The 17,970-nt window shown below is 40.4% G+C and overlaps 1 protein-coding gene across 1 annotated transcript in view; it reads left to right on the top strand.

The window, feature by feature from the left end:
* LOC124253534 (ubiquitin carboxyl-terminal hydrolase 32-like) overlaps positions 1–17,970 on the top strand; it is a 91,498-nt gene that overhangs the window by 25,955 nt on the left and 47,573 nt on the right. The window contains 8 exon segments of the mRNA XM_046687337.1: positions 3,226–3,353; positions 8,042–8,147; positions 9,172–9,290; positions 9,824–9,983; positions 11,844–11,975; positions 13,007–13,114; positions 13,703–13,818; positions 15,742–15,816. Coding sequence (XP_046543293.1) covers positions 3,226–3,353; positions 8,042–8,147; positions 9,172–9,290; positions 9,824–9,983; positions 11,844–11,975; positions 13,007–13,114; positions 13,703–13,818; positions 15,742–15,816 — 944 coding nt within the window.

Genomic DNA, 17,970 nt, shown 5'->3' on the forward strand with positions numbered 1-17,970 from the left:
TCTCCCTTTAACAATTCTGGTTAAGAATAGAGGTCCTCCACAGTCTATGCTTGTTGTAGAGGCCACTAATATAACTAGGTGGTCAGGCTTGAGGAAATGGTTTGTTGCATGTGATTTAATCCCAGTTAGGTACCGTTCATAATTTATGTCTGGGGGGAAAAGCATGTACAATGTGAATGACCCCCCCTAAAATATATGTACAAAATAAGTGAATCCCCCCTCATGTCATGTACAAAATCAATGCCCCCTCTCCCCTTCTCATAATTTCTAAGCATAATTTTAAACATACTTTTATGTACAAAATTGATGATCCCTATCCCCCCTTAAAATCATCACCACCACCCCCCCCCAGCCATAAATTATGAAAGTCCCTTACATGATCAATGATCATAATGTCAGTTGGTCCAGGCTGTGTTGTCTACAGACCATCTCCATATTATTGAGTGGAGCGTTAAACAGCAAACAATAACAAACGGTTGGAAATTTTTATTTCCTAAGTCAACCAACAGACCTCTTCTTTGGTCATTGACAAACACAATGAGTTATGCAAACATGTCCATAGCTTGTTTCAGACAAGTTGATGATGTTATGTAACTGCATAGCTTGGGAAAGCAGATGGTCTTCTTCCTTTATGACCCGTGAAGGTCCGGGTTAGAATGTACCTTCAGCAACCCATGCTTGTTGTAAGAGGCGACCAATGGGATCAGGTGGTCAGGCTCGCTGGCTTGGTTGACACATGTCATCAGTTCCCAATTGTGCAGATCAATGCCCATGCTGTTGATCACTGGATTGTCTGGTCCAGACTCTATTATTTACCGACCAACGCCATATAGCTGGAATATTGCTGAGTGCGGCGTAAAACTAAACTCACTCACTCACTCTTCCTTTACGTTTATCACTTGTTAGTGGTGACATCTCTCAGCACAGTTCCACTAGACTTGTCTGCAGCCAGGCTTGTAGTCTGTCTCACAGTCCAGGAACCTATTTTCCTTCCTCCCAGCCCTGGACCGCCTCCATGGTATAGTGGTTAGAGCGTCCGCCCGGAGAGCCGAAGGTCGTGGGTTCGATCCCCGCCCGCGTCATACCAAAAGACGTTAAAATATGGTACTTGTTGGTCCCTGCCTGGCGTTCGGCATTAATGGGTACAACAAGGACTGGTTGGCTCGGAGTCAGTATGCTGTGTCTGAGTGGGGTATTCATGCTTCACTGCGGCATGGTATCTCAGTGGGCTAGCACTATCAAACCAGCTTAAGTCTGGGCTAGTACAAGCAGCCGCACATACACATACACATGCATGCACGTTGTCATATGAGCGAAATATTTTCAAGTACGACGTAAAACCCAATTTCACCTCACCTCACCTCACCTCCACCCAGCCCATCCTGCAATGCTAAATCCCTAAATGAAGCAAGTCTAGATTTCTTCAGGTTCTGAATGTCCCATCTCACCTAGGCTCCTTTTTAATTCAAAAGGAAATATTTGTTTCTGTCAAAATTATATACATTCAGAGACTACGCGTTAGCCTACCAAACTTGATATGAGCTGCTCCATAGTGAACAGATAAAACAGCAAAATACCCAATGACCCGACCGTATTTTATCCAACATATTTCATTGGTTTCAAGGAAGGTCAATAATTGGACAAGATCACTTTCATGTTGGTTTTAATCAATTCGTGGATGTCAATAATGATTTAATCACCATTATTTACAGAATTGTCTTAAAGCCCCGCAATCATGCAAAAGGCCCATTCAGATTGATTATCAATTTACAGAAATATCACGATTTACTGATATGTTTTTTCCACCTCTTATGATGTTGAAGCTTCCAATTCCTTCTCACAGAAAACTGCCATCTCCAACCATGCTTGTATTAAATTAGATCACGTTATCTTGATTCCAATGTATTAATCTACATCGAAACATCCCCAATTGCAATAAACCAGAAGTGCTATTCATTATATTGAATGTTCTCCCAGGTTCAAGAATAGAAAATGTTACAGCCAATATTAAATGTATCAGTAGGGTAGTGGGGTAGCCTACATACAACTATCGTTATCTGCAATGACAACCAAATTTTTTCTTGTCATTGTAGACACTTTCTTATTTGTTTACTATAGTTCATCGGACATGACTCCTTACTCGATCAGACTAAGGAGTCACATGATCAACTGGAGTGTGTGCTGCATGTTTCACAGAGGCTGAGGCTGTCCAGGGGAAGGGAGTGTTCAGGGGAATGGTACAAAAGAGGGCAAAAGTTTGCAGTTCATTTCCACTTGGCTGTGGAATCATGAGCGAGAGTACTAACAATCAGATGGGATAAATATTTATTAATATACAATTTATAGTTAAAATTTTCAATTTCAGAATATGAATGAATTATGCAGTCCTTTACAATTTGTATCAGGAATATTGTACTAGTTGAACCATGATTTGAATATGCAAGCTGTTTTGGCTGCCATAATGTCTGAGAGTGCCCTCTATAATTGGTATATTGGTTTATTGAGGTTCATTCTTATACATATTACCAAATTATTTTTTTATGCTCTGTAGATTGGGTAATTTCAATTTTATCATGTGTTTAATGCTATACACTTGCCAAACACCTGTTAAACATGGATAAAATGTTCAAAGCCCATTTCTGGTTTCCTGCCATGATATTGCTGGAATGTTGGTCAAAGTGGCATAAAACCATATTCACTCACTCAACACTTCTGACATTTTGACGTTTGGTATGCCTTGCTGATATCCATTGGTCAGATTAGAGTAAGTTAGACACCACATTGGGTGACCTGCTTATCACAGCAGGGGATCAATATACTGGAGTGGTATTGTTATGAATCATTGATAATAGTGGCTGATCAATTGATCAGATCATGAGAAAGATACGCTGAACTAGATTGAGGAACTCTTTTGTGACAATAAGCAATGGTAAGGAAATAGGTCTTTTGTTACCTGCATAGCGACAATTTAATGACAATATACAGTAGGGCTATGAATTGCTAAGATTGTTGATGTGGGCTAAGGAATCGCAAAGTCACTCACTCACTCACTCACTCACCTGAGCCACCCAAAGCCCACTCACCCACCAAGCCACCCAAAGCCCGCCCTCTAACTCACTCACTCACCCATGCCACCCAAAGCTAGCTCGCTCACTCACTCACTCACTCACTCACTGAATAATCTGGAGCCTGAACTAAACATAACTGCTTTTCTTTACATTTCAGTAAATGACAATGAGACGAAGAGGCTTAAAGAGGCCTTCAAGCGAGCCTCCACCCTGGGGGGCTACATGACAGAGAACCTGTTTATCAGGGAGGTCTTATGGGATGGCGTTCCTCCGAAGTTGGCTCAGGTAAACCATAATTTTGATTTCTAGTTTGACCAATCATAGTGCCGTCCTGACGGCCTACATCTACGAGATGATGTTGCTATATAAGTGCACTCGTTGCCCATTTCACCTCTAACAAATGTGGACTGCCTTCGTGGTGTATTGGTTAGAGTGGAAGGTCACTGGTTCGATGCCCGGCCACGTTAAAATATGGTACTTGTTGGTCCCTGCCTGGTGCTCGACAGTAATGGGTACAACAAGGACTGGTCAGCTCAGAGTCAGTATAATGTGTCTGAGTGGGGTATTCATACTTCACTGCGGCATGGTATCTCAGTGAGCTAGCACTATAAAACCAGCTTAAGTCTGGGCTAGTACAAGCAGCCACTCATACACACACACATGCACTTCTCGCACTTGAAAATACGTCATTCATATTACATGCATGTGTGTGTATGTGTATGTGCAGCTACTTCTACTAGCCCAGACTTAAGCTGGTTTTATAGTGCTAGCTCACTGAGATACCATGCCGCAGTGAAGCATGAAATTACCCGACTCGTTATTCTGAGCTGACCAGTCCTTGTTGTACCCATTACTTCCGAGCACCAGGCAGGGACCAACAAGTACCATATTATACGTCTTTTGGTTATCAAACCCACGACCGTCCGCTCTCCAGGCCGACGCTCTAAGCACTACACCACAGAGGTGGTCAGAACGTTATTAAAGGATGCAAAAATCCCTACTCACTTTCTCTAATACATGTACTCCACTGGCCCGCTGGCCCGTGGCTAGTAAAAGTCCAGTCGGGCCAGAAGATCTACAGTCACTGGTCCGACTGGTGAATTTTCATGGAGTCAATTTGTAAATATACCACGACTTGTTTAGTTATAACACACTTTGAAGTCATGCAAGATTATGGCCTGATAAAAATGTTCATCATATTAGCAGTCTAATGATAAAACCCGTGTTGACATTGAAATGTTGTGCTAGTGAATTGGGCCTAGTAACTTTCAGGCATAGCAAGCCCGACTGGCTAGCAAAATTTGGAAACTATTTCACACACTGGTCTGAGGTCATTTTGCCTGATATTGAGGACAAACAAAAGTATTGTAAATATGATAGGCCAATTTTGTTTGAGCATGTTTGAATGTTATTAGAACAGTCACAGTTTGTAGGTCTGTTTACCTATTGTCCTTTCACTCAGCTATTTGAGCCTCTGTTGATGTCATGGTAACCACCAGTATCAGCTGTGTATAAAATGCTATATTTGTATTTGAACGTGTTCTTTCTTTTTTTAGATACTGTTATCGCTGTAAAAAAAGTAGGGTTGCAATAAATACACCAGTTTACAATATGTTTCATAAACATGAATATTTATTCATGAATATGCTTGTGCTCCTGTAGGGCTTGTATATATTCCATTTTGCTTATCACACTTAAATGAATATCAGGCTAGCTCCAAGTGAAAAACATTCTTTCAAAACCTTTTAGTAAATAAAAAGCATCCCGGTTCTAAGACAGTTTATAAAGGAAGGCACTTAGTAAAACCATACCCGTTTAACTTGTCCGGCATCAAGTGGTTGATAACATTGACAAACCTAAGACTGGTAAAAGATAATATACTCTGTCTTATATTCTGTGTTTTCTGTTAAAAGAGCTGTAATATATGCATGCAAACATGGATTGGTACATACATTTTGGGGCTTAGCACTTGATTTTTATAAGAGTTATTTACAGACTGGACAAGAGGTTGGTCAGGGCTTAGCACTTGATTTTTATAAGGGTTATTTACAGACTGGACAAGAGGTTGGTCAGGGACACTTACTACTGCAGCAGGTTTAATATGATAAATATTATATTTTACTATTGTGTCTATTTTGTTAGACTTGACTTGAACAAAAGTGTCTTTAAATCTTCCTTATAGACTACGGGCTTGGGCAGCCTAGTAGTTAAAGCATTCACTCATCGATTCCCCACATGGGTACATTGTGTGAAGCCCATTTCTGGTGATATTGCTCGATTATTGCTAAAAGGGGCTTAAAAACAAACTCACTCACTCCTTATAGACTACACATTAAATTTCCAGCATAACGCTACATGCCTTGCTTTGTAGTCATAATGTCAATTTTCCTTTGCCATCGCATGTATCCATTCATTTAAACTATAAGCAGGTTGATGTCCACTATCTGTTTGGCATATCTTTATTGGTCAGCCAAATTACAATAATTGAATGTTTCATTTACCATGGATGATTAACGTTTCCTTATACCAGCGGTTACCATAAGACAATTTGTTTTATTGCTACCGGTAGTAATTTATATTTTGGAAGGGCGGTGGGGTAGCCTAATGGTTAAAGCATTGGCTCGTCACGCTGAAGACCCAGGTTATATCTATTCATAAAGATTCAGACTGACACAAAACGAAAGTTACACTTTCAACTTTCTAATGTTGAAAATACCCTCCGTGTCGTGCAGCATTCCAGCAGGTCTAGGGGCGGTAGAGTAGCCCAGTGTTTAACTGTTGACTCGTCACCCTGAAGACCTGGGTTCGAATCCCCACATGGGCACAATGTGTGAAGCCCATTTCTGGTGTCCCCCGCCGTGATGTTGCTGGAATATTGCTAAAAGCGGCGTAAAACTAAACTCAGTCAGTCAGTTATATTTTGGACAAGAGTTTTATCATGATTATGCCTGTCATGTTGCCAGTAGTACTGTTTTGCTTGGTGCTTATCAGTGCTATCAGCAACTGTAAATAATCACTGTGTTGGATCAGACAATACAGTGATAGATACAGTGGGAACAATCCACATCTCTCTTGTACAAGATGTCTGAAGCCTTTGAGTTGTCAATTTTGTTATATATATTTTCATTTTTAAGTGGAATAATTACAATTGTGGTCTGTTTAAATAAAGATGTTAAGGATACAAAGGCAAAAAAAATGTGGAAGCAGCTGATCGAAGTGCCAGCTCATAGTATATGTAGTGAGTGAGTTTTAGTTTTATGCCGCACTCAGCAATATTCCAACTATGTGGCGGAGGTCTGTAAATAATCGAGTCTGGACCAGACAATCCAGTGATCAACAACATGAGCATTGATCTACACAACTGGGATACGATGACATATGTCAACTAAGCCAGCGAGCCTGACCACCTAATCCCGTTAGTCGCCTCTTATGACAAGCATGGGTTACTGAAGATCAAACTAACCTGGATTTTCAGGGGTGTAGTACTGTAAACGTATTATATTTCGCTCAGGTTTTATTTTCTCGCTTTTCGCGCAAAACATTTCAGCGCGAAACTTTATACACCGTGAATAAACCTGTCATTCATTCAGTCTAGCCACGCTCGCCCCTGAGTTGTTACCATAACACATCAAGTTTGAAGACAGAAATCTACGGGAATCTTAAAATGACGACTGATAGTAGCATAAAGAATCATACTTAACTGTCGCTGTAATGTATTTCCCAAAACATAATTAAATAATGACCCAAATCCCATCGCAGAATTAGCGAAAACAGCAATGTGTGTTGTGGCCGCCATGGAAATTGGTCACATGACAGATGGTTTGATACAAAACAAATTACCATGAAACGACTCGGAAAGAAATAATACAGCAGTATTTTATTTATTCATTAAGATTTTATTTACCAGTACATCATGAAGCGAATAGTCACTTAACACTCAATCATCTCATTCACAACAACCCAGCTTGTTTGAAATCACAAGGAGCTTCATATACAGTAGAAGTTAATTCTCAGATCGTCAGAATTCGGAACATAAGACTGATGTGTTTTTCATCTCTTCCGTGAGTAAACGGATTACTGTGTACTAGTATATCGCACAGATAGGGATTTCCTGTGAGTATGCAATGAACGCCGCCTGACAGGTTAAGCCACTCTGTTTGTTTTCACTGCTATTAGTGGCGGCCAAAGAGACAGCTGGCAGTTCCGGCAATTACTGATTGCGCGAATTATTGCCCGCGCGATGTAGTCTAAACTGTCAATTCCGCAAAAATTGCACCACGCGAAAATAAGTACGTTTACAGTATATGTTGTGCTGTCTTGGTCTCGCTTAGTTTGGCTCATGTTTGACAAATATCTGAATCATTGTTTGACTCTCACTCACTCACAAATGTCAGAACCACTATTTGACTGTCACTATCAAATGTCTGTAATTTTCAAGTGTTAAAAAAAATCAAAGTGAAATATGCTTCCAACAAACAAAGTCACTGTAGCAGAGTGTGTTATGTTTAAGACTTAAGATTTCTTAATCAATCTTAATGTTCCCTGCTTTCTTGATTATTATTTTATAGATGCTACAATTTTACAATGGCCTTGCATCAGTTCTTCTCAGTTGCATGTCCTCATTAGACACCTGTGAAGGTCCAGGTTAGAAATGACCTTAAGTAACCCATGCTTGTTGTAAGAGGCTACTAACGGTATCGGGTGGTCAGACTCCCTGGCTTTGTTGACACATGTTCCCAATTGCGCAGATCGATGCTCATGCTGTTGATCACTGTATAAAGTCACTCACTCACTCATTAGCTCACTGTAACTCTAGTGTGAACCATGGAAGAGGTCCCGCATGGAAACTCACAATTGAACCACACTTGAAATTTTTAATTTTGTACAAACATCAGCAGTTATCTTCCCATGTTGAGTGTAGCAATTACCACCCGTTGTTCAAGCTTCATCAGTTATCTCCCTTTGTTTTTCAGCTAATCTACAAGGGCATAGGTGGGAGCAGCAAGGGTCTGTCATACAAGGATCTGCTATGTGGTCTAGTCGTGCTCACCAAGGGCACTCGCGAGGAGAAGATCAAATGTGAGTACTTTACACCCAAGGTGGTTGATATAGCCGTTTGGCATACTATTTTCAGTACAGTGTTACTGCATTTTCAACACCTTTGAAACCACAAGTCTCAAGGATCTGAAATTTTGTATGAAAGAGATCTTGTTTGTAAAACCTACGTTGTTAAGCACAGACAGTGATACTCAAGTTGAAAACTTTTAATAAAATTTGAAACATAACATATGCAATACATCCAGCCATAATCTTGCGCCACAGACCAACCCAAAGTATGGATATATGAAGCTGTATAGAGATAAACATTATTATGAAATGTATGAACAGACAAAGCAGGAGTGCTTATTTTTAGTTTCGTATTTTTAGTTTAGTATCACTGGGCTGGGCTACTGTTATAGTACTAGGGGTGGTGGGATAGCCTAATGGTAAAAGCATTGGCTCGTCACGCTGAAGATCCGGGTTCGAATCCCCACATGGGCACAATGTGTGAGGCCCATTTCTGGTGTCCCCCGCCGTGATGTTGCTGGAATATTGCTAAAAGAGGCGTAAAACCAAACTCAGTCAGTCAGTTATAGTACTCACAGAATTTCTATCTGATTTTGACATGACTCCCACTGTGGCCATATTAGAATGTCATGTGTACTGGTAATCATTTCTCACTTATTCAGAATGTATCTTTATGAGATTTGATATGTTGCAAGCATGTTCTACATGAAGTAACATGCAAAGTTTTATTTTTTAAATTAAACTATAACCTTTGCCCTCTCTTACCCTTGTAGCACCACTACATATTTGACGTCTGCTCTGAAACTGCAGCGCTTGCAAAGCTGAATGAATGATTCCAGCTAGGGTCTAAAAAGTGTTCTCAAAATTACAATCTGAATTCGAACCCAGGTTCCATTGCACAAACCAATCTTAGCACTAAAACTATCGTAGGCCTATGTTAAATCGTGATAGTTACGATCACCTTACCACTAAGATCGCCTTGTGGAACCGGGCCCAGACAAAGACAGCGAGTTAAGAGTCCTACTTGTTTTTCCAGTGATCTTCGGCATGTATGCTGATGAGAGCTACAGTTATGTGCAGAAGGATGAGATGGACAGACGGATCCTGGAAACAGAAGGACAGGTCTCCACTGCTCTCTCATCACTGTTTAGAGAGGTAACATTTCTATAATGATAATCATCAGTCAATTACTTGTGACCTACGTGGTGATTTCTCTAGGATTTCAAAAGAAGTGCCCTTCGCAGGTAATTGGGAAAAAATCCGAAAACTTTTGTTTTAAATTGGGCATTTCTTTAATTAGTATTTGCTTTATTCTGAGGTATTTTCACATTTCGTCAAATAAAAGGAATTAAGGCTTCTTTAATGTCTCTGTTATTGATGAAATAAAGTCCTGCCAACAAATCCATAACATTAGCATAATTATGTTGATATCCAATAGGAATTTTCCCACCATTTGCTGCAGACACTGAGCCAGATATGGAACCATGAGATGATCTAGATAAACCCCTGTTACTCTGTCTGTTGTGTAACATCAGCTCACATAATTCAAGGCTGTATTTCCGTCATCACTATTTAAAGGCTTGTGTCTAGATGTTACATGTGCCACACTGGTAACTTTCAGTCATGAGTTCAATTACTTTGTGCATGTTTTGAGGCTGTTATTGAATTTTGTACTTTATATTCTACAGAGTGATCAAGTTGGGTTTGATGCTTTCTTCAACTGGGTGCGGGCACATCCGGATGCAACAATCATCACCACATGGCTTTTGATGGAGCCCAGCACGATCTCGCTGTCCAACGACATGGACACACCCACTTTCTACCAGACACTTGCTGGTGTCACACACTGTAAGTCATGACCACCGTCTACCTGTCACTTTCAGGTTTCACACGCTGTAAGTCACACCCACTTTCTACCAGACACTTGCTGGTGTCACACACTGTCAGTCACACCCACTTTCTACCTGACACTTGCTGGTGTCACACACTGTAAGTCACACCCACTGTCTACTTGACACTTGCAGGTTTCACACACAGTAAGTCACACCCACTTTCTACCTGACACTTGCTGGTGTCACACACTGTAAGTCACACCCACTTTCTACCTGACACTTGCAAGTTTCACACACTGTCAGTCACACCCACTTTCTACCTGACACTTGCTGGTGTCACACACTGTAAGTCACACCCACTTTCTACCTGACACTTGCAGGTTTCACACACAGTAAGTCACACCCACTTTGTATGAGATACTTGGAGGTTTCACACACAGTAAGTCACACCCACTTTCTACCTGACACTTGCTGGTGTCACACACTGTAGGTCACACCCACTGTCTACTTGACACTTGCAGGTTTCACACACTGTAAGCCACACCCACTTTCTATCAGGCACTTGCTGGTGTCACACATAGTAAGCCACACCCACTTTCTATCAGGCACTTGCTGGTGTCACACACAGTAAGCCACACCAACTTTCTACCTGACACTTGCTGGTATCACACACAGTAAGTCACACCCACTTTGTATGAGACACTTGGAGGTTTCACACACTGTAAGTCACACCCACTTTCTACCTGACACTTGCTGGTGTCACACACAGTAAGTCACACCCACTTTGTATGAGACACTTGGAGGTTTCACACACTGTAAGTCACACCCACTGTCTACCTGACACTTGCTGGTGTCACACACTGTAAGTCACACCCACTGTCTACTTGACACTTGCAGGTTTCACACACTGTCAGTCACACCCACTTTCTACCTGACACTTGCAGGTTTCACACACAGTAAGGCACACCCACTTTGTATGAGATACTTGGAAGTTTCACACACTGTAAGCCACACCCACTTTCTATCAGGCACTTGCTAGTGTCACACACAGTAAGCCACACCAACTTTCTACCTGACACTTGCTGGTGTCACACACAGTAAGTCACACCCACTTTGTATGAGACACTTGGAGGTTTCACACACTGTAAGTCACACCCACTGTCTACCTGACACTTGCTGGTGTCACACACTGTAAGTCACACCCACTGTCTACTTGACACTTGCAGGTTTCACACACTGTCAGTCACACCCACTTTCTACCTGACACTTGCAGGTTTCACACACAGTAAGGCACACCCACTTTGTATGAGATACTTGGAAGTTTCACACACTGTAAGCCACACCCACTTTCTATCAGGCACTTGCTAGTGTCACACACAGTAAGCCACACCAACTTTCTACCTGACACTTGGAGGTTTCACACACAGTAAGTCACACCCACTTTGTATGAGATACTTGGAAGTTGCACACACTGTAAGCCACACCCACTTTCTATCAGGCACTTGCTGGTGTCACACACTGTAAGTCACACCTACTTTGTATGAGACACTTGGAGGTTTCACACACTGTAAGCCACACCCACTTTCTATCAGGCACTTGCTGGTGTCACACACTGTAAGTCACACCTACTTTGTATGAGACACTTGGAGGTTTCACACACTGTAAGCCACACCCACTTTCTACCTGACACTTGCTGGTGTCACACACAGTAAGTCACACCTACTTTGTATGAGACACTTGGAGGTTTCACACACTGTAAGTCACACCCACTTTCTACCTGACACTTGCTGGTGTCACACACAGTCAGTCACCTTGCTTGCATGTGATAGACATTTTAACTACTTCAACCTCAGACTGATTAATCCTGTTTTGCCAGTGGAGGAGACCGACATCAGTGAGCTTGAAAAGCGCTACTGGGTTCTGAAGGCGCAGTCCAAAAGTGGCCGATTTGATCTCGACACATTCAAGTTGTTTGTGTGTCCGGCCCTGCCAGAGATACTCTGTGAAGGTATTGTTTCAACAATGAATATGTAACTTGCCGCAAACATTTATCTGTTTTCCCAAAATATGTAGTTATATAGTGTAAACTACTTCTTGGAAAGAGCTGTGGACTTCTTTGCTTAGCTAAATGTGTTGGGCAATGACAAGAGTCGTAAATTTCTTTTGGGTCAGCACCATAACTTTACAGCTTTTGCAGTACATCCTTGAACATCTAGGGTAACGTATTTCCCTTCCACCATGAATACCCTGGAACCATTGAATTTGTTGTGAGTGTTATTAAGATTAGACGACACTCTAAGAGGTGAGGTGAAATTGGGTTTTATGTCGTGCTTGAGAAAATTTCGCTCATATGACGACGTGCATGCGTGTGTATGTGTATGTGCAGCTGCTTGTACTAGCCTAGACTGAAGCTGGTTTTATAGTGCTAGCCCACTGAGATACCATGCTGCAGTGAAGCATGAATACCCCACTCAGACACATTATACTGACTCCGAGCCGACCAGTTCTTGTTGTACCCATTAATGCCGAGAGCCAGACAAGTACCATATTTTAACGTCTTTTGGTATGACGCGGTCGGGGATCGAACCCGTGACCTTCCGCTCCCCGGGCGGACGCTCTAACCACTACACCACGGAGGCGGTCTACGACACTCTAAGAAGTTATCCAGTCAAATTGCAGTCATGAAAGCCATAAAACCCTTTGCCCTGGGTTAGAATTGGCCTTCAGCAACACATGCTTGTCGTAAGAGGTGACATACGGGATCGGGTGGTCAAGCTCGCTGACTCGGTTGACACATGTCATTGTATCCTGATGCTCATGATGTTGATCACTGGATTGTCTGGTTCAGACTCAATTATTTACAGACCATCACCATATAGCTGGAATATTGCATTAAACAAGAAACAAAATAATAAATTCTTCACTGATAACAATGATTGAGGTTGTGATGTCCCTTCTCAGCCAAAGTGTATGTTTCCAGGGTACTTAACAACAAAAGGGATATGAATTAATCACAACTTTTTTATTCTTCTGTTTCAGGTTTATTTCTGGCGTTCGATGAAAACCGAGACAATCATATTGACTTCAAGGAGATGGCGTGTGGCATCTCGTCCTGCTGTAGAGGTCCCTCCACAGAAAGGCAGAAGTGTAAGTCAGCAGTAACAACTCACAGTTGCTAGGCAGCATACTTTTGTTTTTCGGTTAAGGATTCGACAAACATGACAAAACCACTGTCAGTACTCACATGATTCCCTCACTTAGAACCAGGCCTTTCTTGGTTCATTGGTTTCAAGTATCATTTGCATGTCAATATTTACAGTCCTAGATTAAGCAGTAGTGAACATGTATAAGCATGGATGAAACTAAAACATTCTCGATAATAGTTAAATACCCCTTCTGCGCTGCTATTTTCTGTTTAAAAGGTCTTTCATGTACACAAAATCATATAGTCTCTCTTGTTAATTTTGGTCGATGTTGTAAATGAATTTAATAATTATATCAGATTGTTTATTGGAGTATGTTGGATAATCCCATTCATTTAACTCTGAAACTATCTTAACTATGAACGTGAAATCAAGGTCTTGATAGCATTTTGTGGTCAATTTTACATTCTTGTTCTGGTACTTTTTTACCTGATATTCACCACTTTACATTTCAACTAAGACCTTGCATTTTATGTTGAAGAAGGTATTCTGGCATAGTTGAAAACATGATGACGTCTCTGTTTTGTTTTAGTCTGTTTTAAGGTGTTTGACAAGGACCATGATGGCAAGCTGTCAGCGGAGGATGTCAAGTCAATGCTGTTTGCGCTGGACATCGTCCGGAGAGAGTACAAGTCCCCAGCCGCCCTGGTCAGTTGCCTGTCACTACAGCCATAGAAGTCTCATCAGTCTATGCTTGTAGAGATTCAGGATCATTGCACGAAGTTGACAGAACCACAAGAGATATTAAAACGTTTTTTAATAAAAAGAAAGTCTATTCTTTTCTATTTCATTGTGGGTTTAAGCTTAGTGTTAGGTTTTGAAATATGTCAATTCAGTTTTAATGTTGATCATTGTGATGAGTGTTGACAGTATGTGATTACGTTTTCATGATCTGATTTTAAAAACATTTTAACCGTACGCCTGCTGTCATCATCATGAGTTTATGAAATCAATGAAAAAGTATCGGAAAGTACGATAGTGTCCTATGACCCGGGATAGTAATGTACGTAGCACCATGAGCAGGCTATGTGCCTGGATATGAGCATCATATAAGCAGACTATTACTATTATTACTATATTACTATTACAATATATAAGGTTAATTTCATTGATCTTTACACATGCGAATAACTTCATAAAAGTCATGAATTCTTAATTTGTAAAGGATGCATCTTCATATTAACTATTCAGAGAGAGTAGACTTTGTACAAAAGGTAAAAGTTGATATCTTAATCTGTGGGATCTTCAGCTTTGTGCAATGATGTCTGGATTGTAGAATCTAGGAACTTCTGCCCTTCCTGCCCTATGGGAAATTTGCATGTCATTCCTGAAAGAAATATTCCTTCATATAACTACAATGTTCTTCCTTCAAACTATCTTCAGTTATTTGAAAAGTCAGCTGAATAAAGCATTCACTGAAACACCCAGGCATAAGAGCTGCGTTTTGAGACCAACCAGTGTGGCCACCTTATCTGAACATTACCAAAGGATATTTTTCGGAAGTGATATCGCAACATTTTGACTACTTTGTTTTCTGTCGGGTTACTGAAAACAGTCAGTGTCAATGTCCTGTGATGAAGCAAGTGTTTCAAGTAAACAATCTGTTAGCTTTGTGAACTTCCAGTTGTAAACCCTTCTCGACCCTCTTCCAAAACTCTTGTCGCTGTTCACAAGAACAAATTTGGCCAGTTACCATATCTCATTGTCTGCAAGGACTTTGGCACCGACTGTTTGGGCAAGGCTGGCGCTTGGAAATGTCACAGGGGTTGCATGACATTCAAGATCTATTTCTATGCCTGAAATAAGGTTTCATGTTTTGAAGTGAAAAATTATGTTAACATGCTGATGTTATGAATCTATGCAATCTTGATGTTGAAGACGTTCATGTAAAACGGAATGTTAAATGACTTTTGAACATTCACCACATATTTTACATTGAAGGTATTGTTTTACTTGATATTTTCTTTGAAGTATTGATTTTTTAAATTTTGTCTGCAAGCATTATTGTAACAATTTGTACAATCTTTTGAGCACAAAGCTTACAGTATCACCAAATTTGCAATTTAAATCAAGTTTCACTTCCTTGTTTTTAAATTATAATTTTTATGTGAAATGAATCTATGTAGGCTCCCCTTCCCCTTATACCAATCCAGATTGGGCCATGGCAATTTAATCTCCAGATATTCAGCTTTGATGTCTTTAACAGTACAAATCATAGAGAACATTTAAATTTCTGATCAGTTCTTAACGCTACAGCTTGGTATAAGTAATGAACATTTAACATTGTTCTTCATTAAGTCTTTTACTAAAAGACACTTTACACTAGTCTTTGTCAAATTCACAATACTTTTGAAAGACTTAAGTTTTAAATATGGTAATGTTAAGAACTGTTCAATATTCTTTCAGTGAATGTCTAGAAACTAGCTTCAGCTTCTTCTGTTAATAGTGTGTTAACGAACAAATTAAATCAACATTCTGGCTAGCTTGAAAACGAAAGGCTGAAACTCTGTGGATTATTTGACCATTGCATCATCTGGACTTTCTCTTAACTCTTCTCTGTACCTCTTACAGGAAGCAGAAGATATGCCTGTCCTTGACCCTGAGGTCGTTTCCAATGAGATTATGTCAAGTTTAGACACTGATAAGGTAGTGCTTCACCTTTTGCATGGCCATATAAATTAGCAATGGTAGTCTGTCTTTAGAAATCTGTCTCCTGTAGTCAATCAGATTTGAAATAATTGCATTGAATAAGGGCAATCTTTACTATAGTAGGCCTGTGTGTACCAGCGAAAGTCTAGAGTTGCTTCCCCTGAATTTTGCAGCCATGTTGGATGAGTGCATTGGCATTGAAGGGGTGTTTAGAGACCTTGCATGTATTGAAAAATTGCATCATGTGCATGTCAAAGCCTCATGTACAAAGCAATCTCATCTCAAAGTTTTATATGTTTATGTGATCATAAAGTGTGATAGTTATTACTGAAAGGCTGCGTTGTTTAATAAAGGTTCATGTGATCCATCTCCCCCTGGTATCAGCTTGATAGGTCAAATGTGATCAGAGCAGTCAGAAATATTTTTCAATTTTGATTTAATAAGACTGGATAACCAAGGGATTTGAGTTAAGATTATATTTGAATGGGTTATTGAGCAATCGTGTGATTAATGTTGTTCTGAAAGTAAAGTGATATAGTATCTGTGCACCAAGCATATTCGTCAGTGTTAAAGACAAACGGAAATGGTTCTGTTCGCTTTACTTGGCAAGAAAAAGGTCTATATTTGGAACAAATTGAGTCAGGAGATTAATCATCTCTGGATCCCATGGATAGCACATTGATAACTGTTTATTGATAATTCTAATATTGACTGACAGGAACTCGCCCTTTTAAATCCGTTGACATGTAATGAAGATAGATTCTTATCAGCCTTCTGACCAGAATTCAAAGCTAGTCATTTACTTGATCAAGACAGTGTTTCATTGTCGCCTTGACATGCTCTAAATGTTTTGTGCTGAACATTGTATATTTTGTGTTTGTGGTTTATTAATTGGTCACATGTTATCTAATGGCTTATGTTAATGTTTAATGTCTTCAGTTGCATGTGTTATGTTGGTGTTATCGCTAAGCTTCTTCTCTTGTTGTGGCTTCGTAGAGACGTGGTAGAGAGATCTTATTTCAGTCTTATAATATTTCAGTTATAATATTTCAGTGTTATCTGAGAATATTGGTTGCAAAATGTTCACCTGGTGCATGGGGTGCAGATCACTTGTTGAAGGTGTTGCAACTTGCTTTGCAGAGTTGTGCCCCTTTGTTGTCCAGGATCTGAGTGTCGTTGCTATCGCATACCAGAAAGCTGTGACCATGGGTTCAAATTCCATGTTGTCCTGATAACTTCGATGTTTGCCAAACAGGGCCCCATTCCTCAAAGCGATCATTACCCTAAGACGATCGTAACTCCCATACTTTAACATAGACTTATGATAGTCGTAGTGCTACGATCACTTTGAGGAACGAGGCCCAGATCTGTCTTATTGTCTGTAGAGAAATTGTAATGTGACTGCATTGATAGTGGGCCCAAACTTGAGAACAGATACCATTTGCTGCATGAATGAAGGATGTCGACTCACCATTTATCATTTTTATCTTAATTGGTCAAAATGATCAAATTTTTCCTTATCCTGACTCATGCTCTTTTGCTTGTCCCCTTCCTCTTGCGAACATAGTGGAACACTTGTATCTCCTTAATTGAAGCTCCCTTCAATGTAAAATCACTAATTGGTACTCACCCACGAGTTACCTCCCCTGCCGTAAGCGCGTGAACAGGTGTCGCCACCCTCTGGCCTCATGCTTCACTCTCTCCTTCTTCGCCCAGTGAGCAGGATGTGAGAGCGTCTGTGTCTCCTTACACACTATATCCTTTGGTTTTTCTTAGTTAGTTACCTTTTATAGTTTACTATAAAGGTATAGCTAGTATCCTTCAGTTATTTGCATTAATAATTAATCAGATTTCTACTGTTTATTCACGTGAGTTCGTGATTGTTCAGCTAGTTTTACATTGATGAAAAACTGTACTATTTGTAGATTACGCTTTTTCCGCCATGGATCCGCATGTGGTATGCCCTAGTTGTACTACGCTTGTGCGTTTGACTCACGCTGCAGTTACTGCATAAATTTAACCAATTCTGCCTTTGATAAATACCATCTTTGCGCCTTGAGACGGTTGCAGATAGGTCACGCAAACTAGGTGTAGACATGGCCGATACGCCGGATTGCCCATCCAGTCAACTGCTGTCGAAAGTGATCCCTC

This window comes from Haliotis rubra, unplaced genomic scaffold (assembly GCF_003918875.1).
Source record: "Haliotis rubra isolate DU_JTF1 unplaced genomic scaffold, ASM391887v1 Scf543, whole genome shotgun sequence".
NCBI lineage: Eukaryota > Metazoa > Mollusca > Gastropoda > Lepetellida > Haliotidae > Haliotis > Haliotis rubra.